This window comes from Clytia hemisphaerica, unplaced genomic scaffold (genome assembly GCF_902728285.1).
Source record: "Clytia hemisphaerica strain Z4C2 unplaced genomic scaffold, Clytia hemisphaerica genome assembly, whole genome shotgun sequence".
Lineage (NCBI taxonomy): Eukaryota > Metazoa > Cnidaria > Hydrozoa > Leptothecata > Clytiidae > Clytia > Clytia hemisphaerica.
Genome location: NW_027103888.1, coordinates 405,899 through 430,423, shown reverse-complemented (window position 1 = coordinate 430,423; position 24,525 = coordinate 405,899). Strand labels below are relative to the sequence as shown.

General features: G+C 35.5%; 2 protein-coding genes across 2 annotated transcripts in view; both read right to left on the bottom strand.

Annotated features, from left to right (window-relative positions):
• Positions 1 to 982: 982 nt before the first annotated feature.
• LOC136808533 (uncharacterized) lies at positions 983 to 10,810 on the bottom strand. Its single transcript, XM_067065063.1, has 6 exons — positions 10,682 to 10,810; positions 5,600 to 6,087; positions 3,844 to 5,408; positions 3,253 to 3,336; positions 2,183 to 2,265; positions 983 to 1,769 (listed from the first exon to the last, which is right to left on the bottom strand). The coding sequence occupies exons 1-6, from the start codon at positions 10,796 to 10,798 to the stop codon at positions 1,605 to 1,607; spliced, it is 2,502 nt and encodes an 833-aa protein (XP_066921164.1). The 5' UTR covers positions 10,799 to 10,810; the 3' UTR covers positions 983 to 1,604.
• A 505-nt stretch (positions 10,811 to 11,315) lies between these two features.
• LOC136808512 (tyrosine-protein phosphatase non-receptor type 13-like) overlaps positions 11,316 to 24,525 on the bottom strand; it is a 48,433-nt gene continuing 35,223 nt past the window's right edge. The window contains exons 27-38 of the mRNA XM_067065038.1: positions 24,014 to 24,070; positions 23,174 to 23,314; positions 22,648 to 22,737; positions 21,558 to 21,617; positions 17,471 to 17,552; positions 17,012 to 17,157; positions 15,146 to 15,202; positions 14,755 to 14,836; positions 12,648 to 12,703; positions 12,023 to 12,112; positions 11,680 to 11,736; positions 11,316 to 11,414 (exon numbers count right to left, since the gene is read on the bottom strand). Of these exons, the coding sequence (XP_066921139.1) occupies positions 11,316 to 11,414; positions 11,680 to 11,736; positions 12,023 to 12,112; positions 12,648 to 12,703; positions 14,755 to 14,836; positions 15,146 to 15,202; positions 17,012 to 17,157; positions 17,471 to 17,552; positions 21,558 to 21,617; positions 22,648 to 22,737; positions 23,174 to 23,314; positions 24,014 to 24,070 (1,017 nt within the window). The remainder of the gene's footprint in view (positions 11,415 to 11,679; positions 11,737 to 12,022; positions 12,113 to 12,647; positions 12,704 to 14,754; positions 14,837 to 15,145; positions 15,203 to 17,011; positions 17,158 to 17,470; positions 17,553 to 21,557; positions 21,618 to 22,647; positions 22,738 to 23,173; positions 23,315 to 24,013; positions 24,071 to 24,525) is intronic.

Below are 24,525 nucleotides of genomic sequence, written 5' to 3'. Positions count from 1 at the left end.
AAAATACTGTCAAAATAATGAAAAAAGCTAAAATATGTCCTTGAAAATTAACAAAACTATAAAAATAACCAAAAAGAATCCTAATTCTACTGTTCTTATTCTGATGAAACTTTGCTTCGGACAAAGTAAGACCCGTCCCAAAAAATACACTTTTTCGACCATAGTCACGCGGTCAGGCACGTGCCACTCGATCCAATCCTTTTTTACACTTTTTTCTAGTGTCTTTAGGTGCGAAAAAAAAGACTGCGACGGTTTTAGGCGCGGTAATTGGCGGCTACGGTCGAAAAGGTGTATTATACATACAGTATATTTGTAGAGAAATCTTTTAAACTTGGAGAATTTCATAGTGTAATCTTATCTTTCGGGCACCAGGAGAGCAATCAAGATTATTTTATCTACGCATGTAAAAATGAAAACAAAATAACGTCAAAATATATCTAAATAAAAAACACAAAAAATTGTGATAAAATAATTTGGATTAAATAATAAATCTAGTAAAAACTTAACATTAAAGTTGTTGATAAAGTAAAATTTGTTTTTATATCTTCTACTCTGTAATTTACAAACATAAATTCTTAAAAAAAAACTACTAAGTTAAAACCCCGGGGGGGGTACTTAGGCAAATGGAGGGTACGGTATGTGCCGCCCTTAAGGGTACCTTTTTTGGACTTCCAAAGTCCCGCTAAGGGTCGGAAAAATCAGAAAATCAAATTTCAGTCCCACTAAGGGTCGAAAAATTGGAAAATTTCAACTTTTTACCCCCTGAAAGATCGAAATTTGGTCAAAATTGGTCAAATTTGTCCCGCTAAGGGTCGCAAAATTCCCAAAATTTTCCTTTGTTTTCTCCTTTTTAGTCCCGGTAAGGGTCCAAAGTTCGAAAGTCGGGCGGCACCCCCCCGTCAGCTCGCAACCCTAGTACCCCCCCCGGGGTTAAAACCTCAAGTTCTTGCGAGTTTGGGTCTATAGGTTCGGCAGCCCCTGAAGTGATAGAATAAACTGTATAACTCTCGCTATTCGTCTGCGAGAGCACGCACTACGAGGATATAAAAACTGAGAAAAAAGAAGCATTTTGGGAGAAAGTTGACAAAATCTGAACATATCTGACAAAAAAATTTGAGAAACGACTTTTTACTTCAGCCAAATCTGCTCAAATTTGGTTATATTTTCTCTGACCGTAAGGTTCCAATTTTGTGATCCTAATGTTTGTCCGCGCATACGGTAGTTAGTATTTTAATTTTCTAACGTTATGTTTTTGTTTTGGACGTTAAGCAAACATCGTTTTGACGTTTTATACCGGTTATAATGATTTTATACATCACCGGCAATGCACTTCTTACCAGCAAACGCGTGTCTATTTTGATAAACACCAATAAAAAATACACGAGCAGTATTTCCATCATGGATTTCTTATAGTTTACATCAGGTTTTAAGTTGAAATCCGATGATTTGTGTTAAAAAGTCGCCAAAAGTTGCTCTTTATTTTACACCGTCTTTATACCTTCGATATTAGCATTAAGCGTGTAAGTTCTATAATCATGAACATATCAGCAACCACGTAACTAATCCTTTCTCCCGTTAACCAATCTACCTGATTTATGAGTATATCATAGACCAACGTTGTAATTCAAATTTGAACCTCCCGTCACATTTTTCTGTGCTTGTACTTCGAATGCCGGTCGTTTAGCAAGGAGTTGCACCTCGGACGGACATGCACGCAATAATGCGATGACTTCTTTAGCTTGAAGGTGAGACACTGGTTTTCCATTGACCTGAGAAAAACAAATAGGCCAAAATACTCACTAAATGTTGAAAATAAACTAATATTCACAGAACTAGCATGATTAATCTAACCCAGATTCACAAGGACAAGATGCATTACAGTAGTATTCTTGAGTTATCCGCGTTTTAAAGGCGTTTTTAATAGATCTTAACGGAGTTTAAGATTATTCTAAAAAAAGCGATGCATTGAGGGATTCCCGCGAGGAATTCCTAAGAGATTTCTATTGTAATACTTCCGAAACATTCCCACAATGCATCGCTTTTTTAGAAAAATAAAAAAACTCCGATAAGATCTATTCAGCTCCAACGTTCCAACCAACTATTTATCTACAATCTTACTCGAGATCTCTAGACTAGGAAGGAACTATCATAAAAATGAAGATTAGGTGGTGATAAAAAATACCTCTAGTAGAATATCACCGACGCGAAGTTGTCCAGATTCGTCAGCAGCAGTTCCTACCGCTATCTTCTTTATCACCACAGGGTCTGCAGAAGAAAGAAGCAAAAGTAGAACATACCTTATTACATGAATATTAGTATGGACCGTCAACTGCTCTAACTTGGGACTATCTGACAAAACATGGGACGGCAATTCGGCCACCATTTCACCGAACCTCCAAAGTCATTTGATTTGAGTTAATAAACGGCGTATTAAAAAATACACGATTTCTCTTTCGCACCGAGTAGGCTTTTAAATCGAAATTTGAAAAAAATCCGTAGTGGGACACACGCAAGTGTTTGTGCACTCTAAGAGGAACGAAGAAGTATGATTGATAAACTTGGTGGAGTTATCAAAACAAATTTGTTGTTAAAGAGATTTAACAGTAAGTGAAAACACAGACCAGATATCAACCAGTCCCATGTTTCGACCATTCGTCCCAAGTTAGAGCAGTTGACGGGAAGTAATTAATGTCAAATCAACACGAACGAGAAGGTTTGAAATTTAAAGCGAGCCTTCAAGAATTAGCGGGCAGTAATGTAGACAATAAGGGGGGGGCAAAGTTTGTGAAGGAAAGCAGATTTTTTATGGCACAGTAATTATACAAAAATCATTTTCCATTCGTGTTAATTACATGTCTCATAATATTTATTTAATAGGGTAATAACGTATTTCGGCGCTGAAGTAGAATTTTTGACCCATTGTTGAAAAACTAATGTTTTCATTGATATAGACCCATGTCATGTCTTATTCAAGCTTAACTGGAGGCCCAAAAACCTCATTTCAACTTATGATATTCCTTTGCACACCCCAGATACTGTCCTACTGATTTCCAATGGAATTGTGTCCAGTGATAAAGGCGCCTAATTGTTTTCTAAGTACGTTAGATTTTCGAACGCTTCAATTTCAAAACATTCGTAGCGACCAGGGTATATAACCAATATATTAGTCAGTAGCTTTATCACTAGACACGCTCCCTATTTATAGAAAGCCCGATCCAGTCGAACAGTTGGAGATCAGTGGTAACAACTTACTGTCGTCAGAGCCTCCACCAGCTAGGTTCATACCCAGACCATATGTTCCTTTAAAGAGCGTCACCTCAAATATGTAATCACCGCCTATAAAATAAGTCAATATATTTATTTTGGAAGCGTATCGATTGTAAGCAATGTTCGTTTACATAGAAAGTATACATTTTTTAACCAACCTGGTGGCTAAAGCTCGAGGGTGCAAACTTGCCAATTATATTGTATAATATCAGGGGGGCTCAAAGCAAATTTTTCAGAAGATGAGCTAGAATGCTAAGCAACCCCAAGCTGCTTAAAAATCGTGTATTGGGATTTGTAAAACAGTTTTGATTTTGAGCAGGAAAACAATAGAAGAACCGTTAGAGGGAAGGAAACTATTGATCAATGCAACCCTTTCAAATGCAACAAAAAAATTATATTTAAAAATCTTTTGGTCAAAGTTGCAGGAGTTGAATATCTTTTAGATATTGCAGCATATGAAGGAGACCCTAAAATATTCAAATCTCAATACTGGAAATATTTAGGCAAAGATTTTATTAGTTTTTCTGAAAATAATAGATCTGATTATCCATTTAACACCGGAAGCTGATCACTTACCGTCCAAAGGACTTTTATGGGGATTCTGGTTAAACCTTGATGCCAACGGAACTGGAATTACCGAGCTCGCCGGTTTGGTTTTCGGTAAACTGTGCGATGGTTGGCGAGTTGCGTTACTCGCTGAATAAGATGAATGACTCGCCAACGAGTTGTTTTGTTGTTGTTGTTGTTGTTGTTGTTGTTGTTGCAGCTGCGGTTGTCGGTGTGTTGATCTCGGATCGACCTGTCTTGAGTCTTGAGTAATGTTAATCAAGCCTGAAGTACCACCCCGACTATATAACGGTGTGTTAAAGTTCGTTTGTGAGCTACTCACCGTCGATGTAGGAATCGAGGCAGTCGAATAAATCGGATTCGAAAAAGATTGTGGCTGCTGTTTTGGATTTTCCCGTTGTTGTTTAGGACTTTCCCCTCTATGTTTGATTGAGTTACGCGGTGAAACTACAGGACTACAACTGCTATCGTCATTTAAGCTCATCCATTTTAAACCACCACCGCCCCCTCCAACTCCAGCTGAGGGCGTCTTTTTCTGATTTTGATCTGCCATTCCTGAACGTTGGGCGGGCCCTCGTACAGGAGGGCGTTTATCAAGGTCTATTACTTCAGGTTGAGCGTTAGGTGAGACGGATTTCTTATTGACTGGGGCGTATATTGATGGTCGTAAGTCTTCCGTGTAAACCATGTTACCGGGTGTAGCTGAGAGACTTGAAGGATGCGAACCAGGCGAACGGTTCGTGTTCAATGAAGTACCGCCCGTGGTGGGCGTCAAAACTTGAGTATTCAATTTCCCGTTTTGTAACCGAACAACTGTATCTTGATTGAATTTGTCCGTTTTGTTAGAGTCTATACTTCGCGGTGGAGGTAATATCGGCCCGATCCCTATAAACGAGCCGGCTGGTTTAGACGTTTCTGCCGGTTTATACATAGTGTCACGTAATATTCTCAAGTCACGGATGTCCTCTTGAACCTTTTGAACATCTTCGGGTAAAGCATCCTCACTTATGTCTGTGATCTCATGAACACCTCTCGCGTTCGTATTATTACCAAATATGACTGACGCTATGGGGCCGAGGGGGAGACGAGAAGAAGATGGAGCCGCACCGGGCGTATTGACTGACTTTGAGAATTGCTTTAAAAATTTTTGTGGAGAGTCTTCAGCCAGTTCGTTGTTTGCGACTAAATGGCGTCGCATGGGCTGTTCAATTATGTTCAGTGGACCTATTTCGAGGTCCATGCCACCAGTTTGAGGGTCAGGGCCAGAGTTCTGAGCAATCTGTGTTTGATGCGATCCATGTACGTTTTGCTGTTGTGAAGCTCCTTGGTGTTGGTGTATGGGCTGTGATGGACGGAATTGGCTTTGAGAATGTTGTCCATGATTGAGCTGAGCTTGAGAATTTTCACTTCCACGGTCTAGTGATTGCTGACGTTGAATGAGCGAGGGAATACGGCTTGATATAGAGTTTCCCTGATGAGTGTTATGTTGCATCTGAGGTAGCTGTTCTACTTGCAAGTCTCGCGATTGTTGATGCGTGCCCATAGGAAGTGATTGTGGTTGGCCCGCTCCAAGACTGTAAAATGAACAAAAACGTCAGGTTAAGAGTATGCATAATGTATCGCTAAAATATGGGTTTGACATGAGGGAAAAGAATCAAGCTCTCAAACCGCGACTGCTTATAGCCACTACTTTAAGGGGAAACATTAGTCGGTTCTGTCAGTCACGTTATACAAAGAGTGGTATAGGGAATGGGGAAGAACGTACCTTTGCTGTTGCAACTGCTGCTGTTGTCTTAATAACAATTGTTGCTGTTGTTGTAAGTGTTGTTGATGAAAATTCTGTGGTGGTTGTCCAACGCTTTGTTTTTGTTGATTCAACAGATTAGTTTGTTGTTGATTAGAAGGATTCATCAATTGATTCTGTTGCTGCTGAAGTTGATGTTGTTGAAGCTGTAGTTGTTTAAAAGCACTTTCACGAGATGGGATATTTTGTTGGCTTTGTAGTGGATTCTGCTGATTCAGCATATTATTTTGTTGATTCAGCATATTGTTTTGTTGGTTTTGTAGCATGTTGTTTTGTTGAATGTGATGGTGATTTTGTTGAATAGTTTGTTGTTGGTTTTGATGTCTTGGTGGAACCGAGGGTGCAGCACCATTGTATAAGGGAAATGAGAAAGGTTGATCAGAGGTGTTCTCTTCAACCAGTGTTTGTAACTGCCCATTTGATGTGGCCGCATTGATACGGTTACGCCGCTGTAATGAACGTTAAAGGAATATAAATACACGCTTTTTTATAAGAACCATTAAATTATGGCTCATGCTGGGCTGTTCTTAATTATTTGAAATTTTCAGGCATATGTTCTTACGAGGTTCTCCATACGCTTAGTTTCTTTGATTATAAATTTAAAATAGGTTTAATAAAACCAGTACTATCTTCGTAATTCCTGAGATGTGAGGTTCAGACTGTTCTTAATTTAAGGCTTGTTCTTAATTGTCTCTAGAATTTTGGCGAATTTTCAGCCTCGTGTTCTTATAAAATTGATCTTATCAAAAAAAGCCCTTTCTGAAAAATCAAGCCTCGAAAAGCTCCCTTGTCTAAGTAATATTCAAGTGCTACTCTCATTTTTCCCTCACAAGGATGTGATGGAAACATTCATTTTGCTTTTTTTATAAATAAACGATTAATAATTTGAGATACGTTCTGAGTATAAAAAGCGGTTGTTGACTTCATTTTTAATGATGGCGTCACAGCAAGCACACAACGTTGTCTCAACGTTCATCTAACGTTATATGGACGTTGTGAACGTTAGATAAACGTTGAAACAACGTTGCATGTCAGCTGGGGTAAACGTTAGATATATTCGAGGATAAACCTATTTATTAAATTTGCTTGCAGAATTCATATAGAACAAAAACAATTGAGATCTTTGAAACACTAACTGGGACGACAAAATTAAAGGCTTTAAAAGTATGTTTAAAAATGATGGGTTAAAAGTATTTAGTGATGCGGGTTTTGTTATGAAGTAATTAAGAGAAGTTATTTTTAAGGAATTTACTTACAATAATTTATAAAAAATCTACATTTTAAAACTTTAATTTCTACAAAATTTTTATATTACATTGATAATTGATACAGTCGACCTCTCTAATTCAATCTTCAAGGGACTACAAATTTTATTCGAATTATTTAAAGATGCGAATTACAGAGATTAATTTAAAACCATTCCAGCTGGGGGATCAATATTTTAGTTCGAATTACAGGAAGATTCGAATAATAGAGGTTCGAACTAGAGAGATTTGACTGTACATGTGTTTTATAAAAGGCCCGAGGAAGAAATTACAAACGCATTTTTCCGTTCTTTATTATCGCATGTGACATGAGATATTTTGCCTGAAAAAGCCTTTTGACCCTAACCCTACATACTTTTATTAATGAGTAAAGTTAGTTTAAGCAGGGATATGTTATAGCGAAGCTGGATAACGCACATTTAAAAAAGACTTGTTCTATCTCTGTCCCTGACATTAAAATTTGATATGAAATTTAACTTTTTTAATTACAAACTCGTGAAATTTGGATTTCCTCTTAGCCAATGATTCTGCTGCTGCATTTATCGTTCACGATTAAAAACTTTTAATTATCAAGAGGGTCTGTAAAACATTGGTGAAATGACAATTTAAAAAAATGAAAAACATTGTTTTCATTAGTAAAGTTATAAGAAATTTCTTCTGTAAGATTATAAATAGTACTTTTTCATTTGAAATACCGCGGTACACCGCGGGGTGCCTCACTTTCTAACTGATATTTTCAGATAGCAAGTCGGTATTGTCTGATTATGGAAAAAAATTCAAGTCAATTGAAACAATATTTGTCAAAATATTTACATCCAAAATTTTTAAAAAGAAATCATGAAAGCTTCTCAAATTCATAACACACGCTGATAAAAATAGATTTCATTTACAAGGAAGCTTTTGGGGTATCTTGTTTTTTATTGACGTCAATTAGATAAGACGCTTTTGCAACGCTCTTCGGAAAAATGGCTGAAAACAAACAAAAACATCAAAATTCATGAAAATAACATCAAAATGGATAAAGATCAGCCTTTCGAAGCAGCCTCACCACCTCAAGCTTGCACGCCTTCAAGATGTACCAATGACGAAGACCTGGATCGCTTGGAATGCAAAAAATGTAAAAGATCAGTTCATTATGAGTGCACACAGCTACCTTTGTATCAAAGGGTCCGAATAACGAAGAACCTAAGAAATAAAGTGGGGAAAAACACTCAACATATTATGCAAAATTAACTTAAAAAGAAAGACGACGTCATACAAAAACTGAACAACGAGGTCAACACCAACACCAAAACCCGTGATTCCATCAAAAATGATCTCAAAATTTTTCTGGCAGGAAACCTACAAGAAATGGAAGAAAAGACAAGAACCATGATAAAGGAAGAAATCAAGCACACAACAGAAATAATGACGGAGACATCAAAGAAAACATACGCCGAAATTACTAAGAAGCACAAAGAAGACTTAAGATCTGCCGAACAACAAAAACGGAAGGAAGAAAGTGAAAAGAAAGACATAGACTCTAGAAAACTGAATATCATCGTTCACGGGTTTCTCGAATATTCAGGCCCAGATAAGGAAAAAGAAGAAAATGGGAAAAATATGACATATTTCGGTTCCGAGAACTCCTGGAGGACATCAATGTTCCAGAAATAAATGTTACTCACCACAGATTAGGAAACAGAAAAACAAAAAACGGCCGTCCTCTTAAAGTCACCCTACAAAGTCAGCATGACAAATATCTTATCATGAAGAATTTACACATGCTGAAAGAAACTTGTTTCTTTCAGGTAAGTATCACGGAAGATTTCACAATCAACGAACGGAAAAAGATAAAGGAGATGCACGAACAAGCAAAGAAACTTAACAAAGACTTTAACAATAAAGACTTCAACTGGCGCGTTAGAGGAAGCCCAAGAACAAAACTACGAATCGTTAAAAAATTACAAAACCAAACAAAAAATATCTTCAAATTATAAACCAAAATACTCTACAGAAGAAATCGTCAGCGATTGGGCATCAACAGATGGTGATGAATGATTCATTTTGTAAAATAGGCAGTCGAACTCTATTAGCTTTAAAGCTAGTACATTTTTGTACACTTTTTTTCGACTTTAAAGAATATACACATTAACATTAACATTAACATATCTTCTACAAATATTATTTTGATGAAAAGTGGGAACATCGTAGCAAAATATGTGCAAACGTACTGCATGGATACTTTGTCTACTTCATTTTTCTTACAAAAACAGAACACTCAAGCAGACAGAGATGGATTTCTATTATCAACAGTTTACAATAGAAAAGACAAAGAAGCAATCCGCTAAGGAGTTCTCGTCCTTCATCCAGCTCCGCTATAACATATCCCTGGTTTAAGCAACGATGTAAAAATAATAGATAACCAACTTGCCTTGATTCTCAAAAAACATCCGTGTTACGGATGTAAAAATATTAATGACATTTTGCATCGTAAAAAAGGCAATTAAATAAAAACTTGCTTCATTTGCAACCTTCTATTGGACAAAATCGATCACGTGATGTATATTTTTCCAAAATTTGGGTTAGAAAAAGTGTATTTTCCTGTAGGCAGCCTCACAGAGAAAATTTTTTAATTAGATATTATTGTTCTATAAACATTCATCTGTTTATTTTGTATCATGCAACCTTCATGCACTTTTCATACGTGAGATATCGCATTTCAAATCACACATATATTTTTCAGATAACAGCATTTTATGAGCGTTTATTTATCCAGATGAAGATTAAGTGGTATCAGGCCGATCCGTAGTCAATTTGTCTAAAGATTGGTACCTTTATCTTTTGAAAAAAATTCCAAAATTTGCAGTAAATAACAATTCAATTTTCTCTCAATTCAGTGGATGTCAAAAAGTGTGTCAAAATCTAGCTAAAAGCATAACACGCACTGCACACAGAGCTTTTTAATAGAGTGCTCATTTCAATAGGAAAACAATGGTTGTTCTCTTGGGAGAAGTGCCTTCTAGAGGTAGTTGGTTATCTATTATTTTTACATCGTTGGTTTAAGTTATTTTTTTTTTTACTTATTTATCTTTATATGTTTGAATATGTTAACAATAATAAGACATTATAAGTTATATTTTAAGTTTTAAAAGTATCATTTAAGTCATTAACTTTAATTGGTTATCGGTTCTTCATCCTAAAAATAACAATAGAACATTTCAAATCAATTAAAACAAAGACATTCATTGCGGCTGGTTGTGGAAAACCGCAGAATAAAATAGAAAGCTACTAAGGAAACATAATTCGTCAGGTTTGGGAGAGTAGGTGACGAATAGGTACACGTTTTTTATAAGAACATACTATATAAGAACATAAAACTTTGATGGCCAAAATGTTAAGAACAAGTTAAAAATGCTCACAAAATGGTGAAAATAAGAACATGTTAAGAACATATCGTAGGCTTAAAATTCAAAAGCTAAAGAACATCTTAAGGTTTCAAAATTTCAAATGTTCTTATAAATGGAGTCTACAATGGAGTCTCGATAACTCGAACATGTAAGGGGAACACAAATTTGTACGATTTATGAAAATTTCGAGTTATGGAGTAAAGCTTATAAGGCATTGTCAAATAACTGAAGGGACCAGAAAATTTGTCCGAGTTAAGGAGAAATTCGAGTTACAGAGGTCTTGACTTAAAAGTCTCCCCTGTTTAGAGAGTACATAACAAAAACGGACGAGAGGAGTTTTCTTTCTGCAAAAACTCAGCTCCCTAAATTCTAAATTGAATGAACCTTACCAGATTAGCTCGATTCTGTTTATATCGCTCCAAGATGAAGGTTGCTTTGGGTGGGCTGTTTTTCAACAGTTCAGTAGCTTGTTGTCGCGTGTATCCATCAAGGGATGAACTGTTCATTTCAACGACACGATCACCTAAAAGAACGAAATTTGAGATTGAAATAGTATCAAAGGTTTTGTTTTTAAATAAGAGTGATATCGTTTGCTTACTCGTCAATTTTAAATCAAAAGCTTTTTCACATTGGATTGACAAGTATGTGGAGCAACATTGATGAGAAAGATGAAGAGAAAATATTTTTTTGCTTATATCAGCATAATATAACAATACGAATACACTGTCCTGATATGAAACAGAAACACTCTTGTAAAAATAAAACCTTCAAGTGACTCATTACTTGACATCCTTGAGCATGTGTAACGTATATAGGTATCTGTTTTTTCAGGATTCAGGATTCATAAATTCGATCGCCTTGTTTTGAAATAATTACCAAGGTGATTAAATCCCTCGTGTCTTCAAATGTTACTTTTATGAATAGAGTCAACTTCTAATAAACTCCTCTGGTAATCAATCACCATAGCAATACTTTGAAGGAGAGGTAAGCGTTGTTTTTGACATAATCTATGTAAAGGTTTATTTACATTGACAGCTTACCAATATTAACACGTCCATCTTTCTCAGCTACTCCTTCAGGCATTAATGCTTTAACAAAGATGCCACCAATTTCAGGTCCACCCTTTAAAACAAATGTTTGGATGATTGTTAAATGGAGGAAATAAATGGTGTTGTGTAGATTATAAGAGATGTGAGATTTGAGATTTCAATCCCGTGGTTTTTAAAGTCGAATCGCAAAAAAATATGCAATAGACAAAGTCCATTAAAGTCCGTTAATGAATGATTTTTTTTGATATTTTTAGTAGCAAATACTCGACAGAGATTTTACGGGTAGATTCTACAAAATTAGGCGAGGCGGGAAATTAGCCTTTTGATTAAGAGCTTACCGTTAAACTCATTCCAAAACCAGTTCCATCCTTCATCAACTCTACCACTGTCAGCACCTGTAAGAAGTGGAAGTAAACGTTAACACACCTATTAACCCTTAACGGAGATTGGTAACGAAAATGCAAGGAAAATTCTTCTCGATGACGTTGTCGAAATCACAAGTGTAGGAGTGCTCTTGTGAAAAGGTAAGATACCCTTGTCTTGGAGCGACAAAACAAGTGTTAAAGTTACAACATCTAACATCTATCTATCTTTGTCTTTTTTGACAATCTTATATAAAGCCAGATATTCCGATGTTCTAACTCCTCTGAGGGAGAACTAATTTGTAAAGAATTTACATACAGTATCTAGAGGAGGTAGGTCATCACCAACGACACACCGTTCCAAATGAAGTACAACAATATCTTGAGATAACTTCAACATACTGGTACACTGCAAAAAAAAACAAAAAAAATTTCCATATCAGAAACCAACCCTTTTTTACCCCCGGTGGCCCGGTCCTGGGCCGGTCCAGGCTTTCCAGCGGGCGAAAATGGCGATTTTTGAGTACAAGCAAAAGTTCTGTTTCATAGAGGTCAATAGATCTGCAAAATATGTGGATAGCTCAGTAATCTAAGATTTGTAGACATTCTTTTTGATATTTTTCATGGGGTCCTTTAGGGCAGGGATAGCCGGCTGGGTTGTTCATTAACAGAACAGAACAGTAGTGGGGTTCGAATCACGAAACCCTGGTTTGTGATGCTATCGCCTTTGATCACTTAGCCATCGCTAAAACACGCAAAAAGTTTCATTTTGAAGAAAAAGTTGCTATATGCCCCACCTCAAAAGATGAAAAGAAATTATAAACAAATCGATTTCTGAAAAAAAAAATGTCTCGAAAAATTCATCAACAGTTCCTGTCTAGATAGAAACTGTTACAGCCCCTTATTAGATAACCTAACAAGATAAGATAACAGTGCCCAGGTACCTGTTGTCGTGTGGAATTTTCTACGTTACGTCCATTAATAGTTATCAAGCGATCCCCTGAAAAAGTAAAACAGAGAATAAAAACATTAACTTCGCGACAATTATTAAAACAAATATGAGCTACAAAGTCCCGGCCTATCAAACTTTAAACACACCCAAAGGTTTGACCATTATTGCTGGAAAAGTATTTTATTATTTTGCAGATATTGAAGTCTAATTTGGTTCGAATACGTGCTAGATTTCTTCTCAGAAGGTTTTAACCATAGACAGTTTAAAATGCAAGCCACCCAGCACAATGTAAACAGGTGAAAGCTATAATTTATTATATTAATGGCGCAATGTTTTATACGGAAACTCACCTCTCTCAAAAAAAAAGGGATTGCATCTAGCGATTCCTTTGTTTTCAAGTGTTATTTTTTTCGAAACTTACCGGTAAATTTTAATTTCAATCTGGTATTTGTGTAGGTAGGCCGCGCTAGACCGCGCAACTTTGGTAGGATTTGTTGGCTTCAAATCCTAACAAGGAGATTCTCTTCTAGCTCGTCAGGCTTATACTTCATTGGTTTTGCCACTGGCATTTGAATTTAAATCAAACGCCAGGGGTATTAAGCTAAGGCTACACTGATAGTTTTTTAACCTTTTCAGCCCGGCGGACGAGTATAGTCGTCGAGCATACGTTCCGGCAGACGTGTATAGTCGTTTTTTTGACATAGTGATCTTCTAAGCTATATTTCTCCCATTGGCTTCTTTGCTAGCCGTATAAGTAAAGAGAAACGGAAAGTAGAGGTTCTAAGCTTTCTTTTGATATATGGTGATGTAATGTTTTGATCACGTGGTGAGGCAGCAGATTTCGGAGAAAAGGTAGAGAAAAACACTGAATCAAGATGGCGACCAAGAAATGGGTTTTTCAAACTTACTGCTAAAGTTCTTGGATTTTTTGACTGGTTTAGGCCACTTTTCTTCATGGAAACATTGTTTTTATAATGGCAAAACATCCAGTAAGTATATCTTATATTTTGTGTTTTGTTTTTAGCATAAAAATTCCATTTATTTGTCATTATGACCACTTTTCTCGACAAACCATCGGAGTCGACCTAAACTTACAGTAGTTTTTACTTTTTATTCAGGTTGGAGCATGGAAAGTGGACAAATTCAATGCAAAAGTGTTTTCTACACCTCATTACAGCTTATATGGATCAAAATGATAGCAGGAGCCACATAGCAGCCACATGGAATTATTATGATGACATTTAGCATTCCTTACGGGCAAAAGAGACCAGATTTGATAGCAATGAGTTTGCCTCAAAAGGCTTACGGTTTTTGGAAACTTTGCAACTGTCGCCGACTATGCCATCTAGTTTCACGGTAGCCGATACCCTTCAAAAGCTTCAGGAGCTAAGAATACTGACTGAAAGTGTTGTTTAGATAGTTGGGGAATACTTTTACACCATTTTTGATGTTGTAACTGCTTCTGGGAACACATTATCATCAAAATACTTCAAAATTGTATATATTGGATTTCTTTAGCCGAAAATCGTGATTTTTGGCAAAAGTGACCGATATTTGGGAGGCTGGTGTGACACATACAGATTTTTCTGGATGCTGATTTTTGGTATATTACTTCAAAATGATGTATAGATTGATAAATAGCCGAAGACAGATTTTTTAATTAACTTCCCCCCACTTTTTTTTGCTCTAGAAGTGAAAAATGCAAAAAAAGTGATATTACCGCAAAACGTGAAAAAAAACTGTGGTTTACGTGATGCTACCATTTTTGTTGGAATATTTTATTTGGATTGGTACTTGGTCTAAAAGTTGTAGAATTTAAGTAGCTTTTCAGGGATACCTTACTTTTTTTCTAAAGATTCCTAGTTCTTGAGTTATGATCAAATAACTGAACATGTCTATTTTCTGAAAAAATGTTGCGCGCTGACAGCGTGAAAATTTAAAAAGTTGCGCGCTGGAAAGGTTAATTGCATTGCAGCCGCCAGAAAAAACTATCAGTGTAGCCTTAGCTTTATGGGTGATTCCATATAAAACACTACGTCATGAATATCATAAAAACCACCAGACCCGTCTAGATAAGTAATCAAAAACAGTTTTTAAACCTTTTTTGATCCTTCCGTCATGCTCAGCAGCGCTATCTCTTTGCACCTGTTTCACGTATACTCCATCAATCTCGGGTCCACCCTAAAAAACAACAGCAGATGAGTACAGTTATATAATTTGAACGATGGTTCTTAGCCTTTACTGGACGTCAAGACTTTTTTCATAAGAATGACAATGCAAATGTATATTAGAATTAAAGTTGATGAGTAATATTGTTTAAATGATTCTAAAAATAAACCATAAAAATCCCCTTGGAATTTCAAACTGAATGAAAAACCAACTTAAAGTGTCGTGGGTAGTGTGTTTTTTCTTTTGACTCTGCACTTCGCCATTATAAAAGATTTTGTTATAGTTCTAAATTCAAAGCTAAACAGCTAGGTATATTCTTACAGTCAAACTCAAGCCATATCCATTTTGTTTCTTTTGGATTTCTACTGTGAAGAATTCCTTAAATTCAAAAGATGAAAAAATAAATGTATACAGTCTACTAAAAATTCTCTATGAAGTCTGTTCCAAAAGATTTGCCTGTCCGCACATTTACAGCCCTCCGATTTTTGGTCGTTTTTGGCCACTTACAGCCAACTTTTTAGAGCTGTTTTTTTATCCAAGAAAGACATATGACAGGTCTGAAAATATATTTGAAATCAGCTCAAGTTCAAATTTCTGAAAATAAAAAATAAAGTCTTTGGCCCAGTAGAAAAAAAATCAGTTTTTTCATCTTCATTCTTTATATTCATTTGCAAAATTTATGAAAGATTTTGGAAACTTAAAATAATCTTAAGATTATCTTCCAACACAGGGGGGGGGTCAGTGTACTAGAAGACGGCATGTATGTGTACTACAAGGTATTTTTCAAAACTTGACACCCACCCACCCCTGAAGTACACCATACTACATGGAAAAATCCTAAAACCACCCCATACCCCCTATTTTCTACCCAGGTAGTACCTGGTAAAAAACCAAAACCACCCCATACTCCCCATTTACTACCGGGTACTACCTTGAAAAATCCGGAAAATAGAGAAACTTTTTTCCGAAAATCGGAAAATCGGGTAAACATTTTTCCAAAAATCGGGAAATCGGGAAATCGGGAAATTGAGAAAACTTTTTTCCAAAAATCGGAAAAACAGGAAAATTTTTCTTAAAAATCCAAAATGGGTGAGAAATCAAACTTTTCAAAAATTACGTGAGACCATGTAGAAATGCATGAGTCTCACACTCAATGCGTGAGAGTTGGCACCTCTAATGTACGAATGTTGAATGTTTGAATTCAAATGTTCGAATGTTTACATTGACTCGATAAACCTTCATTTCAGTGGGATCTGGTAGGATTTCAATTCATTCCAAGAAGTTTGGAAGAATGATCTTGCTTGGACAAACTTGGCTTGATCAATTTATAATAGAACAACTTTACATTTCTATTTTAGCAGATAATTTCTTAACCTTTTTGTTTCCACACTGTTAACATCGATTTTGGACCCAACACCCCTATTTTGGTACACAGGTAGTAAAAATCAAAATCGATTTTGGACCCAACACCCCTATTTTGGTACACAGGTAGTAAAAATCAAAATCGATTTTGGACCCAACACCCCTATTTTGGTACACATGTAGTAAAAATCAAAATCGATTTTGGACCTAACACCCCTATTTTGGTACACAGGTAGTAAAAATCAAAATCGATTTTGGACCCAACACCCCGCTTATAGTACACAGGTAGTACATGACAAATTTTTTTCTCAAACACCCACCCACCCCAGGATACATGCCACCTTCTGGTACACCGACCCCCCCCCTGTCCAACAAGGTATTTTTTGGAACAGACTTTAGCATGAAATTGACTTCAATTCAAACAATAACGTTAAACATTATGTAATGGTTAACCCGTTAGAGGCCACTGGCTTCTTATGAAATCGCTCAATTTCAACCGGTAGGTCTGGACCCTTATCGTCCTGTTTTTTTTAGCCCACACGAATAAAGAATTAAGTATAAATATATTTGAAAAGTTGAAGTTACAGAGTAAGGCCATTTAGTGGGTTATAAAAAGAAATTATTGTTATAATAAAATAGCCAGAAAGTTAAAATTATGATTCAAAAAACATTTCGACAAATACTTTTCTGCATAAGCGTTTCGTTTTATTAAAAAAACATCATCAATTAATTAATAAAAATTTATGAAACGAAAAGCTTATACTGAAAAATATTTGCCGAAATGTTTTTTGAATCATAAAAAAAGAAATTAACAAAATAGCTTACCGATTCTGGCAATATGAGATTATCGTAAACAGTGTTATGTTCCAAAATGAAGTTAGACACTTGAGTAGCTTTTCGTAGTTGATCGTTGGCTTGTTTCTTTGAAAGAGCTTCCACACTGATTCCATTGACTTCTAACAAACGATCACCTATGGAAGATGTTCAGAAAGAAAATGTGGATTTCAAAATAGAGATAATTTGAAATCAGCCTTCTACAAGGGTTTATGTCGGCCATCTTTTGGTGATGTAGCGCCTAGACGTTAATTTATAACACTACCAAAAACCCCAATCAAAGATGACGACTTGGTTTATAAAGATCAGTGTTGAATCAACTAAAATTTCGTAAAAAAAACATTAAATAAAACTTGGTCTGTGAAGTTTTCGTGCAGAAGATTTCACCAGTCAGTTACGTTTAGAATAATTTCCTCTCAAACAGTATAATAATTTGCGATTGTTACCTACCTTTCACAATTTTGCGACTGTTATCAGCTGACCCACCAGGTAAAAGCCCTTTCACGTAAATACCACCCAACTCAACGCCACCCTGAAATAAAAGAAACAATAAAAATGTAAAATTGAACCCAATATTATTATACAAACATCAAGTATTACCTTGTTTTGATGACCTCGTTACCAAACCCTTTCTCAAAATTTCTCACCATTCCTCTCAAAAACTTTGCCAATTTCTTCTTTTTTTGGCTAAAAAACCGAATTGGAAGTTAAAAAATTTCTTGACTGTATAATGAACCCAACATTATGCATTTGGTGCGTTTTCTTTTTTAATTCTTCCATTTTTACACATAATTGTAATTTTATAATGCCATATTGTCACATAAAATTTATTTGTAATATAAAACTACCAAGGCAAGTATTCATCCAAGGGTGCACAACAAATTTGGCTAATCCTTACCCCATAATTATGATAGAATGCTGAAGGTGAAGGTAAAGGGTGTTTTGGTAATAAACACACCCTCTCCTCGGTCACACGACCATGGTCAAAATAATCCACAATAGTATTAAAGCCCTTCATAGTAAATATGTCCACGGTCACAATTCATCCGAACAAAAACTCGTCGCCGTGGCCGACCGTTCTGTTGATTTTTCAGCTTTTTTAAGCTTCTCAGACGTGCCAAGGCTAATTTGAAGTGGACACCCAAGTAGCGTATAAAAAATAGTACTGTTTCTTTTTTCATCAGGGCGGAATATTAATTTTTTTTCCTCTGAAGATATCTTTCTTTGAAAGTGAGATTAATTAGAAATGTTACAAAAAATGATGAGCATTTGTCGAGAGGTTCTCCTTTGATATCTCATTCCCTGGGGACAAATAATTTCGATACTAATTCTATATTGATACACGTTTTTTTATAAGAACATCCATAGTTTTTGAAGCCTTCGGATGTTCTTTAACTTTTTGAATTTTAGAACAAAAATGTTCTTAAAATTTTTACCATTTTTTTAGTATTTCTTTCCAATTTCCCAACAAATCGAGAGTCCACAAAGCCAAATTTAAATACTTCTATTGTTACATGTTTTTTAAAACAAAAAACTTTATAAGAACATAAGGCTTTGATGGCCAAAATATTAAGAACAAGTTAAGAACATTTTAAGGTTTTCCATACTCTGTATATAATAGGAAAATTGACAAAAACACTCACAAAATGTTGGAAATAGGAACATGTTAAGAACATTTTTAGCCTTAAAGCTCGAAAAATTGGAAACAGCCGAAGGCATCAAAATTTTGGATTTTCTTACAAAAAACGTGTATTTGTCTAAATATTTTTTTCTTATAATCAAAATTCATTTAAGTCCTTCGACACTATTACTTAGGAAAATTGACAAAAACACTCACAAAATGTTGAAAATAGGAACATGCTAAGAACATATTTAGCCTTAAAACTCAAAAAATTAAGAACATCCGAAGTCTTCCAAAATTTTGGATTTTCTTACAAAAAAACGTATATTTGTCAAAATATATTTCCTTATAATCAAAATTCATTCAAGTCCTTCAAGTAGACACTAGTCTTCATAAGTCTTATTTTACTATAAACTTTCATTTGTATATCAGTCTGTTTTTCCGATACATATCACCACCACTAGGAAAAAAATCAAATTATTTTCAGGAAATATATAATATTCAACTTTGCTCTTTTTTTTCTCTTTTCTGGTTTCTCTGCTTTTGTCTACTTTTAGGTTTTTCTCAATTCAACTTATATAGAGAAGAAATCTGTCTAAGAAACCAAGAAAGGGTTCATGGTTCAGAAAAATAAAAACTTTTCTTTAGAAAAAACTGTTCTTTCACATTTTCTCTTCGATTCATCATCATCATCTATATTTTTCTAGTTCTAATCTCTGCATCAAACGAAAATTCGACAAAAAAATGGTTCAATTCTCTCCCTTCCTATCGAAAGAGAGAATAATATTTCTCTAATTCAGTTTTTGTTTCTTGAAAAATTATCTTTTTCACTCAGAGAGATAAATAAATAAGAAGAAGCTCCAAAAAAGCAAGAAACTTTTATTCTCCATAATTCCTCTCTCTCTACAATTCAGTTTTAGTCCCTCACTGCTGACGCATTTGGCAAAAAATAACATAGAGAAGAACCCCCGCATTTTGCGGTCTTCAACTTCTTTCTAGATTTCTTCACTTTTTTTCAACAAAATTTTCTTTTTTTAACATGAAAAAAAGTTTCATCAATTATTTTAGAGCCTATTATTAACCAACATAATACAAAAGAATAATTAAGGAAAATTAAAAGATATGAAAAAATTCGGCGAAAAGTGAAAAAATTATTTTTATTGTTTAGTCTATTAATATATAACTCTCCCTTTTTCTTTGTTTTTAAAATTTTTTTAAATTTTAACAGTTATTCATCATCAACCCACAAACTTCCGATGGTATTAATTTGTACGCGTTTTTATAAGAGCAAGTAAAGTTTTTGGGTGAGGCTAGAATTATCTTTTCTTTATTCGTGATTTTTAATTTAAATGTTTCAAACTTGTTCGAGTTAAGGAAATTTCGAGTTATGGAATAAGGTTCATAAGGCATTAAAAACTGAAGCGACTATAAAACTTATTCGAGTTAGGAAGAAGTTACAGAGGTTCGAGTTAAAGAGTCTTCACTGTACTTAGGCTGTGATATTGTTCTTGAATTATTCTTAAGTTTCGGGCAAAATTGAGACTCATCTCATGTTAGTATCACAACTTTTTGCAAAAGCGAATTCGTGATATTTATGACGTAATGTTTTATACGGAAGCACCCAAAATATGGCCGAGTTTTGCCACCACTTTTGAATTCAAACAATAAAATTAGTGGCAAACAACCGGGTTATTTTGAGTGCCTCCGTATAGAAAATTACGTCATCCATAACTAACTGTTGGTCAAACATGCAAAAACTAACTAGAATTATGATTGATTGATACTTAAATGGGATAAAATTTCGCGAGATTTGTGTTTTCGTGATTTTTTTACTTTTGTACGCGAAATTGCTGCGCAAAAAATAAAACCACGCAAACAAAATGAAGGACTAGCCAGCTCAAGAACTGGGCACGCTTCCCTTTATATGAGAAGCCCGATTCAGCCAAGTAGTTAGAGATCAGTGCCCTGTACCAAAGTCTTATTAACAGGAAAGAAGAACTGCGAAATACAGTTTGTTTCAGTTAGGTACAATTTAGCTTCTTCCATCAACAACATAGAAACATTAATCTCACATTAACAAACACAATTTTAGACAGAAATGTCTCTTTTTTAAAACCGAAGAACCACTGTCTAGATGCGTGCCCGCGCGTTAACTTCATATTCTAGGTCCGTGTTTCGGCTTTCGATAACTTTTTTTACCGCTCACTTCTAGAGCAAAAAACTGTTAAAAAACCTATCACAAAGTTAACTTCAATAGCCATGACGAGAATGAAGACTGGTCGGAATTTGCAAACCTTGATTGTCTAAATTGAGTAAAGGTTTCCGAGAAAAGACCCCCTACCAAAGTCTACAAAGTGAAATAATCACCTATCTTATCAATTTATTCAAATAATTCTTTATATAGTTTTAGTTGTTATGAGAAGGAACGAGTGATAGAAGAGGAGTCGCTTATCTGATGGTTATCTACATTTCAGTTTAAAGTTAAGCCTCAATTACTAAATAAATTAGAAAATAGAATCTTCCGACTTGTTCTAACACAATGCGGTCAAACGATAGAAAGAAAAACATTTAGTATAATAATCACTCAGTAAATATTTTTTAAAGGTATACTATAAATCCGCCCTTTTAATGGTATCAATGGCGAGAGTCGAACTACCTTTATGAGGTAAGAATTTCATCTGCTTGTAGTGAAGGAGTCTACCGAGCCAGACCTGGGAAGTGGAATGCTGAGGTAGAGCGCCACACCTACTCTCAGCTCCCAGTAACTTACCGCCTAGATCAAATTACCTAATCTAAGCTACCTTATCGATGTTGGCGGTGATCGGGACTCGAACCGCAACAACCCTTGGATTGTAATGCGAATGCTCTTACAACTAAGCTACCCACCACTACCATTGATAATGATAACCAACTTACTGTCAAACTGAGACCGAACCCAGCGTCACCACTCTTCTTCAGCTCGACACTGTAAATATCCTGTTAAAAAAAAGATGAACATTACGATCTGATTGGTTGATAATGACGAAGCACAATCTCAACACCTTCCAAATGAGAGAAATGCATATTATGGTAAAAAACTCGTTTCAAAATAACTGGTTTATGTATCTGTGCTTTTATTAGCCTGGATATCTAAGCTCAAAATTTTAGAAAAAACAAAATTTACCTCAACATACAAAATTCTAAAATTATAGAGCTTGGTCTCCCTAGAGAATGAAAGTGCAAACCCATGTTTCCAAAACTCTCCTAGCCAACCCAGGGCAGCAAAACAGAACTTAATAAAAGCAGCCTTACAAGATCTAAAACCATTTAAAACATCCAAAGATTACACACACCAGAGTCCATGAACAAATTTGCATGCATTATCATGACCAACCATCAGACCATGTTTTCTTGGAAAATGAACTTGCCTCTGTTTTTTTTTCTTTCATGTTTTCATGTAACAGAAAGCTTTATCTTCACTAGCAAGTGGAGGACTATCCTATTTTTGCTTCAGAATTGCTCCACGCCGTGTAGATTGGTCCTTACGGCTTTAGCGAAGTGAGCGCAAGCAAGCGGACTGCATTCTCAAATGGAGAATGCAAATCGCTCTAGGGAGACCAGGCTGTAAACCAGAACATAAAATATAAAAAACTAGACTGTGAAATAGTTTACAGCCTGGATATCCAGGCTATGCTTTTATCCACAATCTGTGACTAAAATCATGGCCAATTCCCTGGAATTGGAATTTCATGGAAAACCCCTCCCTCCCCTATTATGAGTATTGATGTGAGGATTTTGTGGGTTCGGCCTTCCACCCGTCAAAATTGAAATTGGGGCGAAAATAATTTCTGCCACAATATAGAGTCACAAATTGTAGATTCTGATCGACTGAAAATGAGCACTGTAAATAAACACTTTTGAAAATGAGCACTGTAAATAAACACTTTTGACCGTCCTCCATTTGTAAAAACTAAGCAAGTACGGTACGGTAAAAGTAATCGACGGTGTGTTAAGAAGTGTAACATACTAGATCTAATGGAGGTACTTCTTGAGGGCTGTGAAGACGTTCCATGATCAGGGTTACATTGTCTGGTGATTGTTTTAACACTTCTATCGCCTGGAAGAAAAAGAAAGTCAAATTTAAGAATTAAGCGTTCTTTTACCCAGAGAATTCTATAAATTACGGCGGTTAAATCGAAGAAAGCCGGGAATTGTGATTTGTTATTTTCCGTTACAGGCAGGGGTTAAATAACGGCTTTTCGGCTGTCTCTGATAAGAAAAAGACATTATTTTATACTCTGACATGTTAATATAAAGAATAGCTTCTTTAATAAATATTGCCTATTATATCAGCTAGTCTATCAACTGAGGTTCGTTTTTAGACGTTTTGGGTAATTGCTCGAACATGCACGGGGAACACAGTTTTGTTCGAGTCAAGGAGACGTTTGAATTATAAGAGTTTCGGACTCCACTGTATAGCATTCATTGAGTAAATGTCTCTTCGTTCATAAATTCTCAAACCCAAATCCCCTTAAATGAGGTAACATTATTACCTTCACAGCCGTTGTTAAGCTATCGAGACTGACACCATTGATATCATGAACTCGATCACCTGGTACAATTCGGGAACTCTGTAATGCTGGACCGTCTGGCATTAAACTTTTGACAAAGATACCATGCTGCTCTGGGCCACCCTGTATTGATGAGAAAATGAGTGTTTACTAAATAAAGTAGATTAAAATATTATGAAATTTTTTTCTAAAATCATTTTGATTTTGCGCTAATTTCAAAGTTTGGTGCTCCCCTAGCGCCTGCACCACCCCTTTTTGGTGCCAAGATATACCCCGATCGTATTTTTCTAAAACAGATATCACCATCTCGTCGGATGAAAATTCAAATTTAACACAGTATAAAAAGAGTTGAAAAAAGTAAGCGGAAAATTAATAAAGTTAAAAGTACCTTGAATATGAAAACATATCTCTAACCCTTTTCGTGCCGAAGTCGACATATGCCGTAATGAGCACTTTCCATTTATTTGCTAATGGCGACATTTGCCGACATGAGCACTTTCCATTTATTTACCGCAGTTTTCTTTTTGTAGGTATCTCATTGAAATTTCGATTTTGAACTACATTTCATTTAATGGTAAAGTTGAATAATTTTAAAATATATTTGAAAGATGTTTTTCATAATCATTATACATTTTTCAACTCAACTCAAAGTAAACACATTTATATTTCTGATATTTTTCAGAAAATAAAGCTAGATGTGATGGTAAACTCTGTGGTCACTCATGTCGGCATATCCCGACATCTGGCAAATAGGTCGAACCTTCATTTTTCCCATGGCAAATGGAAAAGGTTACAATTAAGAGATTATATAATTTAACATACAAATAGGCACAGTCCGAACGTCTTCCCTTTCCGTTGCAACTCTACCGTGTAGCAATCCTGAAAAAAAAAGAAATTTAATTTTTTATCAAAGTAATATTTTCAAAGGACAAATAAAATGTATTTTCACGGAAGTTTAGGTCCAAGTGGAATCTATGACTAAATAGTCTTAGGCATTAATTTATAGGATTACCGGCCGTGTCTACAAGAGAACTTTCATATAAAGGCGAGCTGGCGACAATAGAACTTTGAGGCCACGTGATCTATTTCGTGACTATTTGATTTGCCGATACAGTTTCAAAGATCTTTAGGTGAAAAAAATATACAAAGCAAGACTACATCATGATCTTCCCACTCTCAACCCTTTCACGACATACACATTTCCAGGTCGACAAAATTGCGAGTCCGTGCGTGTTGTTGAAAGAAAACTCGGCTATCCCTTAACCACAAGCTTTGAACATTCTCAAAGTAACAGAAAGGTCACTTACTTCATTACATGCCTTAATAGCTTCAAT